This window comes from Urtica dioica, chromosome 8 (assembly GCF_054948205.1).
Source record: "Urtica dioica subsp. dioica isolate 48M chromosome 8, U.dioica_male_clone48M_v1_H2, whole genome shotgun sequence".
In the NCBI taxonomy this organism is placed as follows: domain Eukaryota; kingdom Viridiplantae; phylum Streptophyta; class Magnoliopsida; order Rosales; family Urticaceae; genus Urtica; species Urtica dioica.
In genome coordinates this window covers 45,203,413-45,220,036 of record NC_142763.1, presented here as the reverse complement: position 1 = coordinate 45,220,036, position 16,624 = coordinate 45,203,413, and the positions used below count along the sequence as shown (strand labels likewise).

The following is a 16,624-nucleotide window of genomic DNA, read 5'->3' as shown; positions in this document are numbered from 1 at the left end:
TAAAAGCCAGGTCGTTTTATACCTATAGACTTTTTCTGTGTCAAGCCTTTATTTACATGGTCAAACTTTCTCGGAGCAAAAACTAGAGGGGGTCAAACTATACATGTTTTGATAGAGCATTAATAGCAAAGGTGGTTGTTTCATTTCTGTTGGTGTAGTTTGTAGAATGTAGAATCTGTGTTGACATATTGTCATCGGTTGAATGAGTTGGGGTTCAATTTGAGGCTTTATGATTTTTTTTAGAAGCATGCACTGAGTGAAAGTTAATTTCTAGGAAATATAGCTTAGTGAAAAATATTGACTGCAAAATGGCATGTAGTGTATGTATATAAGTTTTTATAATATATTTGATTTCATTGAATAAATTTGGAACTCCAACATAGGGTAAACCACTGCCTCAGAAGTCAGACCCGAAAATAACTTTTATTTATGTAGGTTTACTTTTTTAAAACTATTTATTAAGGCTTATAGGTCATATGTGTTTACTTTATTTAATGTTTTGATTATCTGTTACAAAAAAAATATGCTTCAATAGTTAGTATACGGAATGAGTTACATAAATCCATAATTTGAATATGCTAATTTTCTGAATATATCAAAATTTGAATGAAACTGTGATATCATGTGAGAAAGTCATCAGCACAACATGTAATTTATGCTCGGCAGATTTGTCACCCTTTTCATTATCTTGTTTGTGGTGAAATATATGAGGAATTTTCATAAAAAATTATCTTGTTTTTGTCCCATTTCTGATTTGTCATACCGGTTAATGCTATGTTTTGTGCATAAATATCTCGAGTCGAAAAGGTTCAAGAGAAAGGGATTGGCGCACTACGACAAACTAAAGGAAATATTAGCTGGTAAGCCAGCAACCCGTGGATTAGCGATGGGACCAGCCGAGGTAGCCGCCATCGGCAAAGCTGCAACAAGCACTCGGGAAAAGGTCTCGTGCGTATCGGCTGCGGGAAGTGCGCCTGATGCGGAAGAGGGAGGGGACTCATCTGATGAAGCCCGGGAGGTCGAGAAACAAACGGCGAAAAAATCTACTGCACGCAAGAGGCAATCCCCGATGAGCAGTAAAAGCATGTGGCGAGAGGCAATTTGTCACGACCCGCAGGACACCCGTCGCTCTCGGATCGCGACCTTTCTCGTAACATTTTCATAACCATTTATATTTTCAAACGAAATGAACATAAAACATTTTCAAACGCCATTTACAAAACGTTTATTGAACAACAGCGGAAATAAATTTAATTTACATATAAGGAATAGCAAAAGTTTCTAGAGCTAGTCCGCTAAAAACCGGTAAAAATTTTCGCTTTTAAAAGGGTTACAAAAATGCGGACTACCCTAGCTTGCTATCCATAAGCACAGGCCCATAATCGTGCTAACCGAGTTTCAAAACGTAAAAAGAGGTTCGGGCCGATTATCTAAACGTTATGATATAATAAAAGTTCTTCCAAAAGCTATATAAAACTTTCACGAGCATACAAGCTCGGTTTTCAAAAACCTGATACCCATTTCCCAAAAAGACATTTCCTATGCCACAGGTCGTCATGAGATCTACCTTGACTAGCACTCCTGCTTCGCCTGAGCTTTTCCTTTATCTACAAGGAGATGGATTTAAGGGGTGAGTCACACCGACTCAGTAAGCAGGATATCTAACCTAGCACTACAAGAGATGCATCGTTGTAGATGATAAAATGCAGATGACAGCAGATAATAGATTCAGAAGAATAAAGAAGTTCCATTATTCAATCAGGATAACAAAAATCTCAGTCAATCAACAGAGACATATTCAGTTTTAGAACCCCGTTCTAAAACAATCAAACACATAATCATATAGGAATCCGGCTAACAACCGTCTTCCTAGAAACTCATCCATCTCACTCATACCGGCGCCTTACATCAGTGGACTGGCCAATCAACACTTCAGTCCGCAGCCGTTCATGAGAGATGAGTAAACCATTCTGAGAGCTTGAGCCTAGCCCTTAGAAGGCCGAAGTTTTAACGTCTGGGATCCATTAACACATGTAGGAGGGCCTTAACGCGCGTTTGGTAGAGGGAATCAAACCCTCACCAATCCATGGTCGATCCAGGGTTCATATTTCCTTCAGGACAGATAAGCCACCCATCAACTTACCTGAAGCCACCCATCGACTTCCCATTAAAGGGCCTTTGGGAATGCCACTCGCTACATTTCCGACAAGGGTTCATTACGTTTTACAGGAGCAGACTACAGCCTACTTGTCTATCTTATTACAGGAGGAGATCTTATCGGGATAAAGCCCGTCATTAACATTATTAATTTCACTGTATGGCTCTTTAAGTATTTTAGAAGGAGTTGTCGACAGCTGTAAGGCTGGACCTTCTCCTAGAACAGTTCCTCTCGGGATTGAATCCGGAGGATGTTGTCGCACGAAAATGAACAACTATTTAAAACCTCGGGCGGTTCGATCCAACGCCGGACCAAGTGATTGCACCCGGGCCAAGAGTGTGAACTCGATAGTCTCGAGCTAGGGTTTTCTCCGATCAACCCGCCTCTCGGGAGAGGTAGGGGTGAGGAGGAGGAGTGACCGTGCCTTGGGTGTCGGCTACCTATGTACCCATGTGTGGGATCAGTTCAGAACGTAGTTCAAGCGTATGTGACGCAGTATGAGGCGCGGAGCCTTGATGGAGAAGCGTACTCGACGAAGGAGACGGTGCGCGGAGGAGTCCTCGGTGACGTCTCAGAACTTCGGAGATCGCGAGCGCGAGAGAGAATGTGTGTTTTCTCTCTTTTGGAGACGTGGAAGACTCTAAGTCAAGAGTTCCTTGTTGTGGCGGAGATTCCGGACGCGTAGGCGATTCCTAGTTGGAAATGCCGGACGCGTAGGCGATTTCTTGTCAGAAATGGTGGACGCGTCTAGGGTGCTAGACACGTAGGCGATTTTCAGTCGAAAACCGTTAGAGCACTCGTGGGCTCAAGAGTAATCGTTCGATCAAGAGAGGCGGCACTCGGGAGTCCCCGGAAAGCGCTTCAGAATCTCTGAGAACGAGAAATCGAGGAGAATCCGCTTCAGGCCAAGGATGGCATTCAGAGAAGCAGAGAGAAGTCTCAAGTTCCTTGAGAATGAATGGGATGGCTTTCCCCTCAATGAGAGGGGTATTTATAGGTGTTTGGGGGCCTTAGAAGGGTCCTTTGGCGTCCATGTGGGACTAGGAATGCGCGCGGCATCAATTGGAGGCGCACGGAGCGCGCGGCGCGCGGGGCGTGGCGCAGGGGGCGCGGGGCAGGACGCGCGGCGTAGGATGCGCGGCGCATGGACCGCACGGCGCGGGCGCGTCTTGGCGCGGCACGCGCCTGCCTGGCACGGCGCGCTGCCTTGATGGCGCGGCGCGCTGCTTGCTGCACGGCTGGCCGGCGCAGCTTGCTGTGCGCCCGATGAATGGCTCGTCTTGCCGGGCTCTTGCGAGCCTTTAGGGGTCTTCGAATACCATTCTTCCCACGTGAAATATGAAGGTTTCCACTTGACGAGAGTGACTCGACTCGAGGAGCAAGGCTCAACTCGACGAGAGTGACTAGTGGCTTGACTCGAGGAGCGACTCGAGAACGACTCGAGGCTCGACTCGAGGAACAACTCAAGGCTCGACTCGAGGAGACTGTCTCAAGGCTCAACTTGAGGAGCGAAGCTCGACTCGAGGAGACTGTATGAAGTCTCAACTCGAGGAGCGAGGCTCAACTCGGGGAGCCGACTCAAGTCTCAACTCGAGGGGCTAGGCTCGACTCAATGAGTCAAGAGTTTGGGCGAGGGCTTGAAGACTTGCCGCTCTTCAGGACCTCCGGCCTGACCATCGGCCCTTTGAGCGACGTGCCTTCTTGGCGTCTCGGGTTTTTCGAAAATGACCGACAACATTAAGCGGTGAACTTTTAGTTGTTTCCGCCGGGTGTTTGAGGAAAATAGACTTCCTAGTGCTTCACTATCACGAAGATTTTGTGGTTATGAAGGATATTCTCACAATTGCTAGTGCTCTCTCTCGCTTTTCCGCCTCTCTCGACACGCGTGTGTGATCGACACGTGGAGGAGGATCCAAGCGGATAGGAGACGTAGCTTGACATTGGCGAGGCAGACGCATTTGCGTCCGTCGCTCTAGCCCCGGAGCAAAGGGGACATGCGTGGGCAAGCGGGACACGCATTTGTGTAGAGGCGGACGGGCGTGTCGCGGCTTGTTGATCTTTCGGTGAAGTCACGCCCAAGCCTTTCTTCGATGGCATTTTGCTTGATAATATCATTAATCCGGAGTCCATGGGACTCGACGGTGACTAGCAGGGCGACGATTGTGTAATCGTGACCTATTAGGGGAAGATCATGGCTTCCGTCTCGGCCAGCTTGGAAGGCGACTGCACTTTTGCATTTTGCAAAGGCGTGCTCATTCCGAGGTCTCAAAGGCGGAGGTTGATGATGCGGGCTGATGCTTCGAGAAGACAGAGTGGCACCTGGAGGAAGGCTCTGCCGCACCGGAGGGCTTCGACTGCTCGGGGATAAACGCTAAAAGTTTGACCACGCATCAAGCATAAGTCGGTCTCACGGGGCATCCGCCATTCCCGCCTTGGTGACGCTTCTTCGTCTGCGTTCGGAAGATCGACCCTTATTCCCCAGGCGCGAACGCGGGTCTCTGCATTGGCTAACCTGTTCTTCACGTCGCTCCAGGTGCTTGCTCGAGGAGCGGGACTCGACTCGAGGAGACTGACTCAAGGCTCGATTCGAGGAGCGAAGCTCAACTCGAGGAGACTGACTCAAGGCTCGACTCGAGGAGCGAAGCTCGACTCGAGGAGACTGAATCAAGTCTCAACTCGAGGAGCGAAGCTCAACTCGGGGAGCCGACTCAAGTCTCAACTCGAGGGGCTAGGCTCGACTCGGGGAGCCGACTCATGTCTCAACTCAAGGGGCTAGGCTCGACTCAAGGAGATTGGCTGGACTTTAAGGAATATGACTCTACTCGAGGGGCGATGCTCGACTCGAGGAGTATGACTCGATTCGAGGAGCAAGACTTAACTCGGGGAGAATGACTTGATGAGTGATGCTCGACTCGAGGGGGATGACTCAAGGAGAGTGACCCGACTCGAGGAGCATGGCTTGATTTGAGGAGGATGTCTTGACTCGAGGAGCACGGCTTGACTTAAGGAGAGCGTGCCTCGACTCGATGAGCGAAGCTTGACTCGAGGAGTATGACTCGACTCGAGGAGCGTGTCTCGACTCGAGGAAATTGACTCGTTTCAAGGAGCGAGATTCGACTCGAGGAGAATGACTCGACTCGAGGAGGTTCTATACGACCTCATTTGTTTCCTGGGACTCTTCCAGGAGGAGCTTGCTCGAGTGAAGTCTCAGCTAGCTCAGGCTGAGCGAGGTTCTCGCTCAGAGGCGGAGTTTGCGAGTTTTTACGAGAAGCTTTGATTAGCTCGCACGGAATGGAGAGTCTCCCAAGGCAGGTGTGATCGTGCTCAGTCGGCGGTGGCGGAGATAGCATGAACTGTGCCTAGTGTGGCGGTTCAGGTGCGTTGCGGTTAGTCATCATATGCAATGCCTTGTGGTGACTCAGAGCGCGTCGTTAGAGACGGCTCTGTACGTTGTTTTAGGCATCGTAGGCACGTCGTGAGGGATGGCCTAGATGCGGCATGTAGGTTACTTAGGTGCGTCACGAGGGACGACTTGGTTGCGCCATGTGGGCGTCTTAAGTGCGCCACGAGGGATGACTTGGTTGCGCCATGTAGGCGTCTTACGTGCACCATGTAGGCGTCTTAGGTGCGTCGCGAGGGACGACTTGGTTGCGCCATGTAGGCGTCTTACGTGCGCCATGTAGGCGTCTTAGGTGCGCTGTGTAGGCGTCTTAGCCTGCATCTCTGGGATGGCTTGTGGCGCGCCGCGGAGGCGTCTTAGCCTGCATCTCTGGGATGGCTTGTGGCGCGCCGCGGAGGCTTCCTAGCCTGCATCTCTGGGATGGCTTGTGGCGCGCCGCGGAGGCGTCTTTCGCTAATTTCTTTGAACTCTCGGACTTGGAATTTAATGGCGTACTCTTCTTCTCCGAATGATTGATACTCGGAAGGTCAACGAGATCCATTTCAAACTTGGGAAAGCAATTTTCATGTAAGTAATCTCTAATTATGTTCATAAAATATAAATTTTGTGTTAAACTAATAAGAAACAATAGGATGTTTTCAGGTTCTTGGGGTTAGAGTATGCATTGATCACCGACTTATCAATGGAAGAAGGCCCGTCTAATGAAGATAGGAAAGCACATTTTTCCCTAGACTTGTGCGAGAATTATTTGGACGGAGAGAACCATGACCACTATAGAGCCACGCTGATCACCGCAACTCACGATAGATGAAAACCATGACCGCAATATACTGCAATTCACCGCAGTGCACCGCAATTTTTCGCGAATTTGAAGTCTACTATATTGAAGTCTAAAACAGATTAAACCATAACAAAATAGACACAAATTGAAGTCCAAATCATAACAAAATTGTCTTTAAAACAAACTTAGAGTACAAGAAGTACAAGATTATCCAATTTAAAGTCATTACATACTAAATGAGCAAAGTCATTATCCAATATATTAAACTCTTGAAGTACAAGAAGCTCTATTATGATCGCGAACACCACATTTGGCAACATTTGCGACGTGTTACTAGAATTTCACCTTGAGAGGGTAGACGATTCACTCTTTGTCTCTTTTTTACTCTTCCAACTGCTCTTTTGTAAGGCGGCACTTGCACATCCATGTCTTTGCATCATATCTTGTTTAAAAATTTATGACATCATGACTTTTGAAACGCGTACATAGCGAGCTTGAATTCAGGGTTAAATTATTCGGTCTTGAATTTGTTTTGAACATTCATTTTAACGTGGTCATAGCATACACCATGTTAAGCATTTGAAAACACCTCTTTTGATGCATGTCTAATACTCTCGTGCTTGTGGACAAAGACGGACCTAGATGGGATAAAGACGAAGGCCAAGATTAGAGACGAGCTACGAGGACAACAATATTGTCGAAAACATAAGTTTGAATAGAGTTTCGATTTTGGGGTTTTAAATTTTCAGAGAGCATTTTGAAGAAGAGTTGAGGACTACAATATTGTCGAAAACATAAGTTTTAATAGAGTTTCGATTTTGAGGCTTTGAATTTTCAGAGAGCATTACGAGGAAGAGTTGAGTTAATGAGAATGGAATAGCATTTTCGTCGGATGGAAAATGCGTAATAGAAAGGAAGAGGTTTTGAATCTAGGTTTTTAGTGTCTTAAGGTATTTTTGTCAAAATGCACGCACTTTCCAAAAAAAAATTTACCACTCTTTATAAACTCAATTTCTCAATCTCAATTTCTCAATCTTCAACACGCATTTTACCAAATTTTCCTCATACAAACTATGACTACTTTTTAATTGTCAAAACTTAAAAAGGCTCATTTACTTGGTTGCTCAATTTTATAAAACTATATGACATAGATATCGTATCGAGAGAGTGAAAAAAAACTAGATCTCGCCTAAATATAATTAGAAATCGGCTAGTTCAACAACTTAAATTACGTTCCCTCGGTAAGTTGAGAATTGAGAATTGAGATCGGTAAAGATGTGGGTGGAGATATTGTGTGGTCTGATACTGTACAAATTGGTGAAACGTTTCTTCTACGCGGACGACCTCGTGGAACTCGACACTTCCGACTCTTCGGCTCTCTTCTCCGTCGCCAACAGGTATTCATTTCATTTAATTTGTTGGACTGGATTGGATTCGATTGGATGTTGCGTTGTGGTCAGATTGGAGAAGCTTTACGGCGGTAAAGCATACGTGGGCCTAAAAATCCCCGATGCCGACACGGCCAAGCCTGTGACGATCGACATCGTGCTGGTCTCCGACGGAGAGGCCACTGTGGTTTCTGTGAAGAATGTGTCGGGATTCGTGCGCGTGAACCCCGATGGTTCCTGGGACTGCGAGTCGGATCGCAAAAGAGTGCAGCTTTGTGATCCGGTGGAAGAGATTCGCAGGCAAGCTTCGGTTCTGGAGTCGTACGTTGAACAGAGAGGACTCGCCTCATCGTTCTCCTGCAAAATCATTCTTCCCAATCCCAAATCATGGTACCACCCCTTAACTTGTCTTGTCATTTGTTTGCTTCGTTGGCTTATCGTTTACATGTGTAGTGTCCTCCAACAGAGCTGTTTTCCGCCACAAGTGATCACGTACGACCAGTGGTCTCAACTGAAAGCCAGACACAAGTCAAGTCTGTCGGGGTGGATTAAGGGTGCTCTTGGACCCGCGAAGAAAGAGGCACAACCACACGACCTGAACTTCATTCTGGGTACCGCGCCCATGTGGGACAGGCTGGAGCTGAAAGGCAACAAGCCTGTGCTCGGCGAATTCCACGAGTTCAAGGGAAAGCAGCAAGACATGGATGCCTTGGCCAATATCAAGAGATCCAAAGTGGGTCGTGTCCTAGTCCAGAGCACCAGTATGCTTGGCTTAGGTACGTATGTATCAAACTCACTCACTTTGCTTTCCAATCCGTATTTCGTGTTTGATGAATGAGTGATTGTTGAGTGCCAGCCCCTTTGAGGCTCCAGGTTTTGTACTCTCCGCGCGACTATCGTGCTCAAGGGGCCTCAACTTCTGAGTGGAAGGAAGTGTCGGTGAGATCAAGTACGGAGGTCGTCTTTCAACCCACCAATTCTACTAAATTGCGCAAGTTCAAGCTCTCCTCAATTCTCTCCATGTCTCTCAGTGCCTGAAGTCGATTGCCATGTCTTGCTTATGTTTCTAGTGTTTTTTTTTTTTTTTTTTTTTTTTTTTTTTGTTAAGGCGTCTAACAAATTTCTGTATAATTTGTATGCACACACGTGGAGGGACTCGATTCCTTGTAGAAAATGCAAATGAATGAAGTGGAGTGTTAGGCCATGAATTGTTTCTCAAGACAAACGCAGTTGAGGCTTCATATATTAAACATCTGAAGATATAAAAGTAAGTGTTATTCCATGAGCTGGTGCCGTTATAGCTACAAAGATTTTAAGATATATATATGCGAACATAAGAGCCAACACGGAGTTGATGTGGGTGTTATGTACATGAAATGAACAAAAAAGATGAGAGAGTGCGGTGTTAGAAAAGGGAAGAGGAGGAAATGGTATTGGAAATGAGGGAGGCATCGGGGCGGAGGGCAGGGGGGTGGGAGAGGCAGCGGGAGGCGAGGTCCATCAAGCGCGCAGCGGCCTCGTGGTGGGAGGGGTGCAAGCGGGGATCGAGGGGCGGGGGGAAGGGGAAGAGTTGCCCGGTCGCGGCCGTGAATGGGACCGCCCCCGTTAGGAGGTGCAAGAGCAGCACCCCGAAGCTGTACACATCGTTTTTCTTCGAGGGGATCCCAGTGCGCATGTAGTGCGGGTCAGTGTACCCCGGAGACCCCCTCATCACCTGAGAAGAAGACGAAGACGAGAACCCAGTCCTGGCCGACCCAAAGTCGCAGAGGACCGCGTTGAGGTGGCGGTCCAGTAGCACGTTGGAGGCCTTGACGTCTCCATGCACCACCGGGAGGGGCCCGCACCTGTGGTGGAGGTGGTCCAGGGCATCCGCCACCTGGAGTGCCACGCGCACGCGGGCCCCCCAGTCAAGGAGGGTGTCGTGCAGGGTGCTGTTGGGGGCGTAGTCCAAGACGAGAGCCGCGAGCTGGTCATCCTCCGGGTGGCGCGAGTACCCCTTCAACTTCACGATGTTGGGGTGGTCTCCCACGCGGCGCAGCGTCTCCAGCTCGTCCTCGAACACTCTCCTTCCGTACACTAACTTCACCGCCTCCTCCGTCTCCTCCAAGTGGTACACTGTGCTCGATCCCCCGCGCCCCACCACCCGCCCCTGCTGCGTTGCCCGCTCTATCTCTTCCCACCCCACCTCCCTCAAACCCTCCTTCCTCTCCTCTCTCTCTTCCGCTGCTACGCTGAAGCACTGCACCAGCATCTTCATCTTCCTCTTTATCTTCATCTTCATCTTCCTCTTTATCTTCTTCTTCATCTTCCCTCTTTATAACTCTCTCTACCTCCCTCTATGTATATATATATACACACACTTATGCGGTCAGTCCAGCGACAGACATCCACAGACACAGTGTTGCTAGATTCTGTGTTTCGTCTCTCGCTCGCTCCCTCTTGCCTTCTTCCTCCAATTCCTAACCACTCTATATAATTCTTTTTCATTAACGATGCTTCCACTCTTCTTGACCTCCCTTTATACCTTCTTTTTGTTATTTATTGCTTTCCATACTCTAATTTATTATTATTATTATTATTTCGCCCTGGTATATAAATATATTCTCTACTTTTCACATTTCTAATTTCCTACACACGGTTTCATCTTTGACTTCCTCAAATCTATTAAAAACCTGGGTGTTTATTTGATGTTCCACGATCACCATGCCAACAACACCGCGGTGTGTATATAATACTAATTAACTCCGACACAATCAATTTGTGGATTGCTCGCTCGACTCACCTTCCTTCATCTTATTCTTTATATTAGTGTCCCTCTTAAATTATTCATCTCATAGCTTTGTCAATCAACATAAAATTCTCTTAAAATAAAATTGATTTTCACCGCGTCATATATAATTGCACAGCTTATGCACGTGGACATTACTAATATTCTCCCCATCTATTCGCGTCAACAAATGGTTTCATTAATTTTTTTAATGTAAATTGGTACATCTGATCATTTTTCTTTTGAGCTTCTTTAACTTTTGAGAAAAATTATGATGATGACGATGATACCTTTTTTAAGGAAAAAAAATTACAATAGTAATAACAAAACAATTAGTTATTAGCAATATGATAATGAGAGTGTGGCATAAGCTGAACCTGGATGAATTGCGCAGGCACAACATCCTTGTCCCAATTGATTAATATAATCAGATCTGAATATGATGGATTACAACATTTAATTGTGCATAACGTCCATCTGTTAGCTATACCTAATGAATTTGACTTTTGATTAGCCTTGACATTTTGTTTGAACATAATGATGTGTGGCAACAACTTGAAACAGCGACTTCCTATCCGAACCAATTACCACGTTTGTTTTTAATTTACATTTTATTTACAAACAATGTGGATGCTGGGAAAAATTCTTATTGCAACAAATTAAATATCTTTAATATTTGAAGGCATGTGGAAAATATTAGTGCAAGATAGTACATGTCAGATTAAAAAGTTGCAAGTTGATCAACAATTAATGGGTTCATTTTGGGGGATGGGCCCAAAAGTATAGAGGGGCAGCCCATCCAAAAAGTAGAGAAGCGATGATGATAAGACCAAGAAGGCGGTGATTGGAAGTTCGAACGAAGAAAAAGAGAATGCAGACTCACACACTCTCCGCCACCGCTGCCACATCCACATTCCCTCGCCTCCGCTTGCCGTCTCGGAGTTGCGGAAGGAAGAGAATCATTGCCAACGTGTCATGTTGTGCCACTAGTAATAATGTAACTACCGATTGCAGTCATACATGCATACATATATACTGACAGTGAACAGGTGAAATTGCAAGCGACGGTGACGAGCAAGTGCTTCTTCGACGTGGACATCGGAGGCAAGCCTTGTGGGCGCATCGTTCTCGGCCTCTACGGCGACGTGGTCCCCAAGACAACCACCAATTTCCGTATTCTCTGCACTGGTCTCACTCTCTTTCACTCACTAGTATATATGTTTCCCAACTGAAAGCCACACAAATACATAACATATTCTGCAACCAGGGGAGGAAGGGTACGGTTACAAAGGATCCTCCTTCCACCGCATTATCAAAGATTTCATGATTCAAGGAGGCGATTTCACCGAAGGCAACGTACGTATATACATACATGTATGTATATATGTAGATGAAGCGTGGATACATATATATTTATTTGTGTATTGTTGTTGACTGCCAGGGAACTGGGGGAGTGAGCATCTATGGTTCCAAGTTCGAGGATGAAAACTTCGATTGTAAGTCGTGTGATATCAATTGTGTTAATTTGAGAAATTGTTGTTAAAAAGATTAATTAATTTGGTAGTGAAGCACGTGGGGCCTGGCGTGTTGAGTATGGCTAATGCTGGGCCTAATACCAACGGCAGCCAGTTCTTCATCAGCACCGTCAAGGTCGGTCTGTCTGTCTGTCTCTCCTCTCTCTCTCTCTCTCTCTCTCAAGCGCTTAATTTAAATAGATAGATTCAAGGGAATAATGATAGATATTGTGGTGCAGACAGCGTGGCTAGATAATAAGCACGTTGTGTTCGGGCAAGTTGTGGAGGGAATGGATGTGGTGCACACACTGGAGTTTACGGAGACCACCAGATCCGACTTTCCTCGCCAGCCTTGCCGCATCACCAACTGCGGGGAACTACCCTGATCCCTTCTTTCTAATTTTAATTTGGCAACTCAAATTAATTAATAAAAGATATTCGCTTTATTAGATATTGTACTAGTAGTAATACATTGTAAATAGAGAGGGTCAAGTATATCATGCGAGCACAACGGTGGTTGCAGGGTGGATGTGGAGGTCCACAGGTGATTCGGCCTCAGTCTCCCACAGCTGTGGCAGCGCTTCTCTCATGTTGTGGATGCTCATCAGTGCATGATCCGCTCCTTCCACCACCTCCGACCGCCCCACCTGCCACATCATATCCGAAATCAATTACAATTTTAACCCCAACACACGACTAATTCCTCATTTTCTTTTCTTACTATCACTGTCTCCAGTCCCGCTGCTTTTCCGCTCGCAATGTTTCTAGGGCTGTCATCAAAGAATACCTGCCAACAACACAATGTCATTTCTTTCTACTAATAATAATAATAATTAAATAAAATTGAATGCCAGAGTGTTTGTTGTGTTTGTTCGTCGTCTTACTGTCTTGGCGGGGTCAGCACCGGCAATCTCTATGGCTGCTTGGAGCGCTTCCAGAGAGGGTTTGCAGAGGATTTTGGAGTGAGCGTCGCTGGGAGGGTTGAGAGTTTCAAAGCATATGATTCCTTCGAAGCACTCCTCCAACCCCATCATCTTCAGAGCCCGCCCCGCGTGGGCTCTGTCCGCGTTCGTGAATATCTGCAAAATACAAACCCACCAACAAGGCTTAAAACGATTCATTGCTTGTGTGGAAATGAAATAAAATAATAAAAAAAAGGCTTTGGTTTCTTAATCTACTATTTTTCGCTGGGGCATAGAAGAAAGCAGGTTCCTGAGCACGGGGTCGGGCGTGAGCACATCATATGGCAGTCTTCCGTGGACGTAGGCGTGGTACACGTCGTTGTCAAACTCATAATCCAGTTCCTGATCCCACAATAACACATTCACGGAATTTCAAGCATAGATTAATGAAATGATGTGATGAATGATACCTTAAGGCCGGCCATGGTGGTCCCACACTCCCTGTATAATTGGAGGCACATCTCGGGGACTCGCGTTTCTTCAATGTGCAACTGGTGCAACATGAACTCTGAATCCAACCAAAACGTAACAAACATGAGGTGTACATCCATCCAAAGCATCGAAAGATGATCAGCATACCCTCAATGTTAGTGCGGCATGCGGAGTTGAGACCCAAGCTCAAAGGGTACAGCGTGTCATCCAAATCTGCATCAAAATGAGTGAATGAATGAATGAATAATAAATGAACAGACGAATGAACAAGAGTCATGTTAGTTTGTTACCGAAGAGCAAGCAATCGAATTTGGGTACAGAAGAGGCAACGCCATCACCGTCCATCTCCACCTGCACTTAATACCAAATTCGAAGCTGGTGAAGAGAGTGATGATGGAGGTTGGGAGATGCAATGTCTGTATATATGTACACACAAAAACAAATATTAGAGACCCCACCATGCAACTATCTTGTAATGCATCTGACTCTTAACACCATAATATGAGTATCACCATTTGTTATTCTAACTTATATTTGCTTTACTTTCATAATCATAGTGGATTGTTCATCATATCCCACCTGTCACTTGTTTTGTGATTTATTTAAGGCAATTAAGTTGGTATGGAGTTAATGACTCACATAAGCACAAGCTCAAAAAGTAAATATAATCCCTGGAATCCAATCCAACAACAACAAGCACATGCATATTCTATTCTTCTTCTGGATTTTTGCAACCAAACGGGCATCAAATGCATTTGGAACTGTTACCAAATTGGAAGATAATGGATTCGAACACAACATGCACTTATTATCTTGGGGAATCTGGAACGGGAAAGTGAGTTTACTAGCCCAATCAGCACATCAATATTAGAAAAACAGCTCAAGTTTGAATAAATTAAGAAAATAGCTCAAGTGATATTTCACTATCTAAATTACCCTTGTATATAACAAAGCAAAACTCAATCAGTCTTCCAAAATTGCATCGACATAAATTCCCCAAACCTAAACTCGCCGATCCACTTCACCCCACCGATCCATTTCACGCCGCCGCATCGTCGCCGATCGTCGTCCATCGTCGTTGCTGATCAACCAGGGCCTCTCTCTCGTTCGTCGTCGATCGTCGTCCATCATCGTTGCAGATCATCCCACAAATCAACAAGTTTGAGATCGTCACCACAACAATTAACGTAAGATTTGAGTACATTAAACTCTTCGTCTCTCCGTGTTTGTACATGGTCAGTTCATTACATTAAGTAAAGCAAATCCATAACTCAAAGATTCAGTTACTTAATTAACTCATCCAGTTAATTAATTAACCTAATGCAAGCATTCAGTTCATTACATTAAGCATACATTAAGCATAGCAAATCCATAACTCAAGCATTCAGTTTATTCATTAACCTATTCAGTTAATTTGTTTACCTGATGCAAGCATTCAGTTCACTACAATAAGCAAAGCAATTCCATAACTCAAGCATTCAGTTTATTCAACCTATTCAGTTAATTAATTTACCTAATGCAAGCATTCAGTTCATTACATTAATTTACTAGGACAAGCGATGTTGCGATGATGATGATGATCGTAAAAGTTGGTTTGATTGTTGAATTCTGGACAGAGAATGATCGCCCAAGCTTGTTTTGAGCGTGAATTTATTTGTTCTGTGAATATTATGAGCGAATGTATATTATAAGCGAATGGTATAATTGTTTGCTAAGAAAAAATGAGATATTTCCTTTAATTAAATGAAACTGAGGGTATTCCCCTAATAAGAATGGTAAGATGGGCTAGTGACAACAGATATCACATCTGGAACGATATCTCGTATATTTTGGTAAGTTAATAATATTTATCTAACTTAGAATACTACAACTCTCCAAACATTTAGTTTTAAATAAAATAAACTCTCTAAACAATTATTTTCAATGTTTAAATTCCTTAAATTTACTTGTAAAATATAATACAATGGTTGCAATTACTTTTAATATTTACATCTGAATCTTAAGGGTTAGGAGTTTACGATTATTTTAAAATATTTAAAGAAGATATCTGTGTCCATTCCTTGTCGCATGATATATTTGCCGATCTGTCCTCGATGGGGTTATTTGAATATAATCTAAATGTTTAAAAAATTGTATTTATAATTCCAAATATCGCATTATAATATGTGAAATTTTTTGTAACTAGCCAAGTTTTCCATTTTTTATTGGGGGAATAGCCCAAGTTTTATTTTATTAAGCAAATAACCCATATATTCGGCTAAGACCATAATGCCCTCACTTCCTTCGCGAAAAGGTTAATTTAATTAACTTATTAGTTGAATATTAGCTTAGGTTCTGATTTTTTTGTGAATAAAGTTAATTTACTAAATGATTGAATTAGGAATTAGGTTAATTAATTAAATACTTTGAATATCAATTGACTTAAGTTCCTATTTTTGTAAATTTTTTGTGAATTTCAAATCTTTCACGAATCAGTTAATTAATTAAGCTAACTCACTCTAGTACGTTAATTAAATTAACCTATTCGCGAATTTACAGTGAATCAACAAAATCAGAGATTTTTCTTTCTCTTTTTCTTTTTCTGCGGCGAGGATTCGTCGAGGCCTCCGTCGAACCGGTTCGACTCGAGGCGGAGAGTCTGCAGTCTCGGGAGACGAGCGAGCTCGGTCTCCGGAGTCTCGCCAGTGAAACGGTTATGTGAGAAATCCAGTCTTTGAACTCGCCGTAGCTTTGAGATCCCGGAGCAGGAGGGCGTGGCGGCGACGGATGTGGTGGAGGAGTCGTCGTCGGAGAGGTTTGGGACGGCGGTGAGAAGGAATGAGTTAGGGTTAAGGGAGGTTGTGGATGATAGGGGTAGTTTAGGCAATCTATTAAAGTTGGACTATTTACTTAATAAAATGAAACATGTGCTAATCCCTTAATATTATTGAGCCAATTTGACAATAGCCCTTTTAATATTTGGATCATTTATATTATATAAACAAAGTACACATAGCTATTAGTTTATTTATTTATTTACTTTATATATCAGTAGTTTATACCCTACAAAATAAACTATTGAGATTAAGAACGAAGAGTGTGCTTACTTAGGCTATACGTTTGTATTTGATTCTGAGTAAACGAGGGTTTAGGATATGTTTAGCTTTTTTTTTTTTTTTTTTTTTTTCGCTCTTAGGGTCATTTCTGTTCACTTGAGTGGAGGCGCTATTAATCTCGTTATAT

General features: G+C 44.3%; 4 protein-coding genes across 5 annotated transcripts; 2 read left to right on the top strand and 2 right to left on the bottom strand.

Annotated features, from left to right (window-relative positions):
* Positions 1-7,476: 7,476 nt before the first annotated feature.
* LOC149389953 (plasma protein) lies at positions 7,477-8,931 on the top strand. Its single transcript, XM_089623077.1, has 4 exons — positions 7,477-7,736; positions 7,800-8,117; positions 8,181-8,503; positions 8,584-8,931. Exons 1-4 carry the CDS (start codon positions 7,615-7,617, stop codon positions 8,763-8,765), a joined length of 945 nt encoding a protein of 314 aa, XP_089479203.1. The 5' UTR covers positions 7,477-7,614; the 3' UTR covers positions 8,766-8,931.
* LOC149389952 (putative receptor-like protein kinase At1g33260) lies at positions 8,786-10,449 on the bottom strand. Its single transcript, XM_089623078.1, has one exon. It carries the CDS (start codon positions 10,030-10,032, stop codon positions 9,133-9,135), a length of 900 nt encoding a protein of 299 aa, XP_089479204.1. The 5' UTR covers positions 10,033-10,449; the 3' UTR covers positions 8,786-9,132.
* Positions 10,450-11,234: 785 nt separating this feature from the next.
* On the top strand, positions 11,235-12,459 carry LOC149389951 (peptidyl-prolyl cis-trans isomerase A1-like). 2 transcript variants are annotated; one of them, XM_089623081.1, is made up of 6 exons: positions 11,235-11,483; positions 11,557-11,682; positions 11,762-11,850; positions 11,936-11,990; positions 12,059-12,144; positions 12,248-12,459. In XM_089623081.1, exons 1-6 carry the CDS (start codon positions 11,366-11,368, stop codon positions 12,392-12,394), a joined length of 621 nt encoding a protein of 206 aa, XP_089479207.1. In that variant the 5' UTR covers positions 11,235-11,365; the 3' UTR covers positions 12,395-12,459. The 2 variants fall into 2 exon arrangements, with proteins under 2 accessions (XP_089479207.1, XP_089479206.1); XM_089623080.1 differs by having other exon boundaries at positions 11,240-11,491; positions 11,544-11,682.
* On the bottom strand, positions 12,433-13,879 carry LOC149389950 (Haloacid dehalogenase-like hydrolase (HAD) superfamily protein). The gene is made up of 8 exons (XM_089623079.1): positions 13,861-13,879; positions 13,693-13,753; positions 13,550-13,615; positions 13,381-13,478; positions 13,187-13,312; positions 12,893-13,087; positions 12,730-12,795; positions 12,433-12,655 (listed from the first exon to the last, which is right to left on the bottom strand). Exons 1-8 carry the CDS (start codon positions 13,861-13,863, stop codon positions 12,506-12,508), a joined length of 765 nt encoding a protein of 254 aa, XP_089479205.1. The 5' UTR covers positions 13,864-13,879; the 3' UTR covers positions 12,433-12,505.
* Between the last annotated feature and the right edge of the window lie 2,745 nt (positions 13,880-16,624).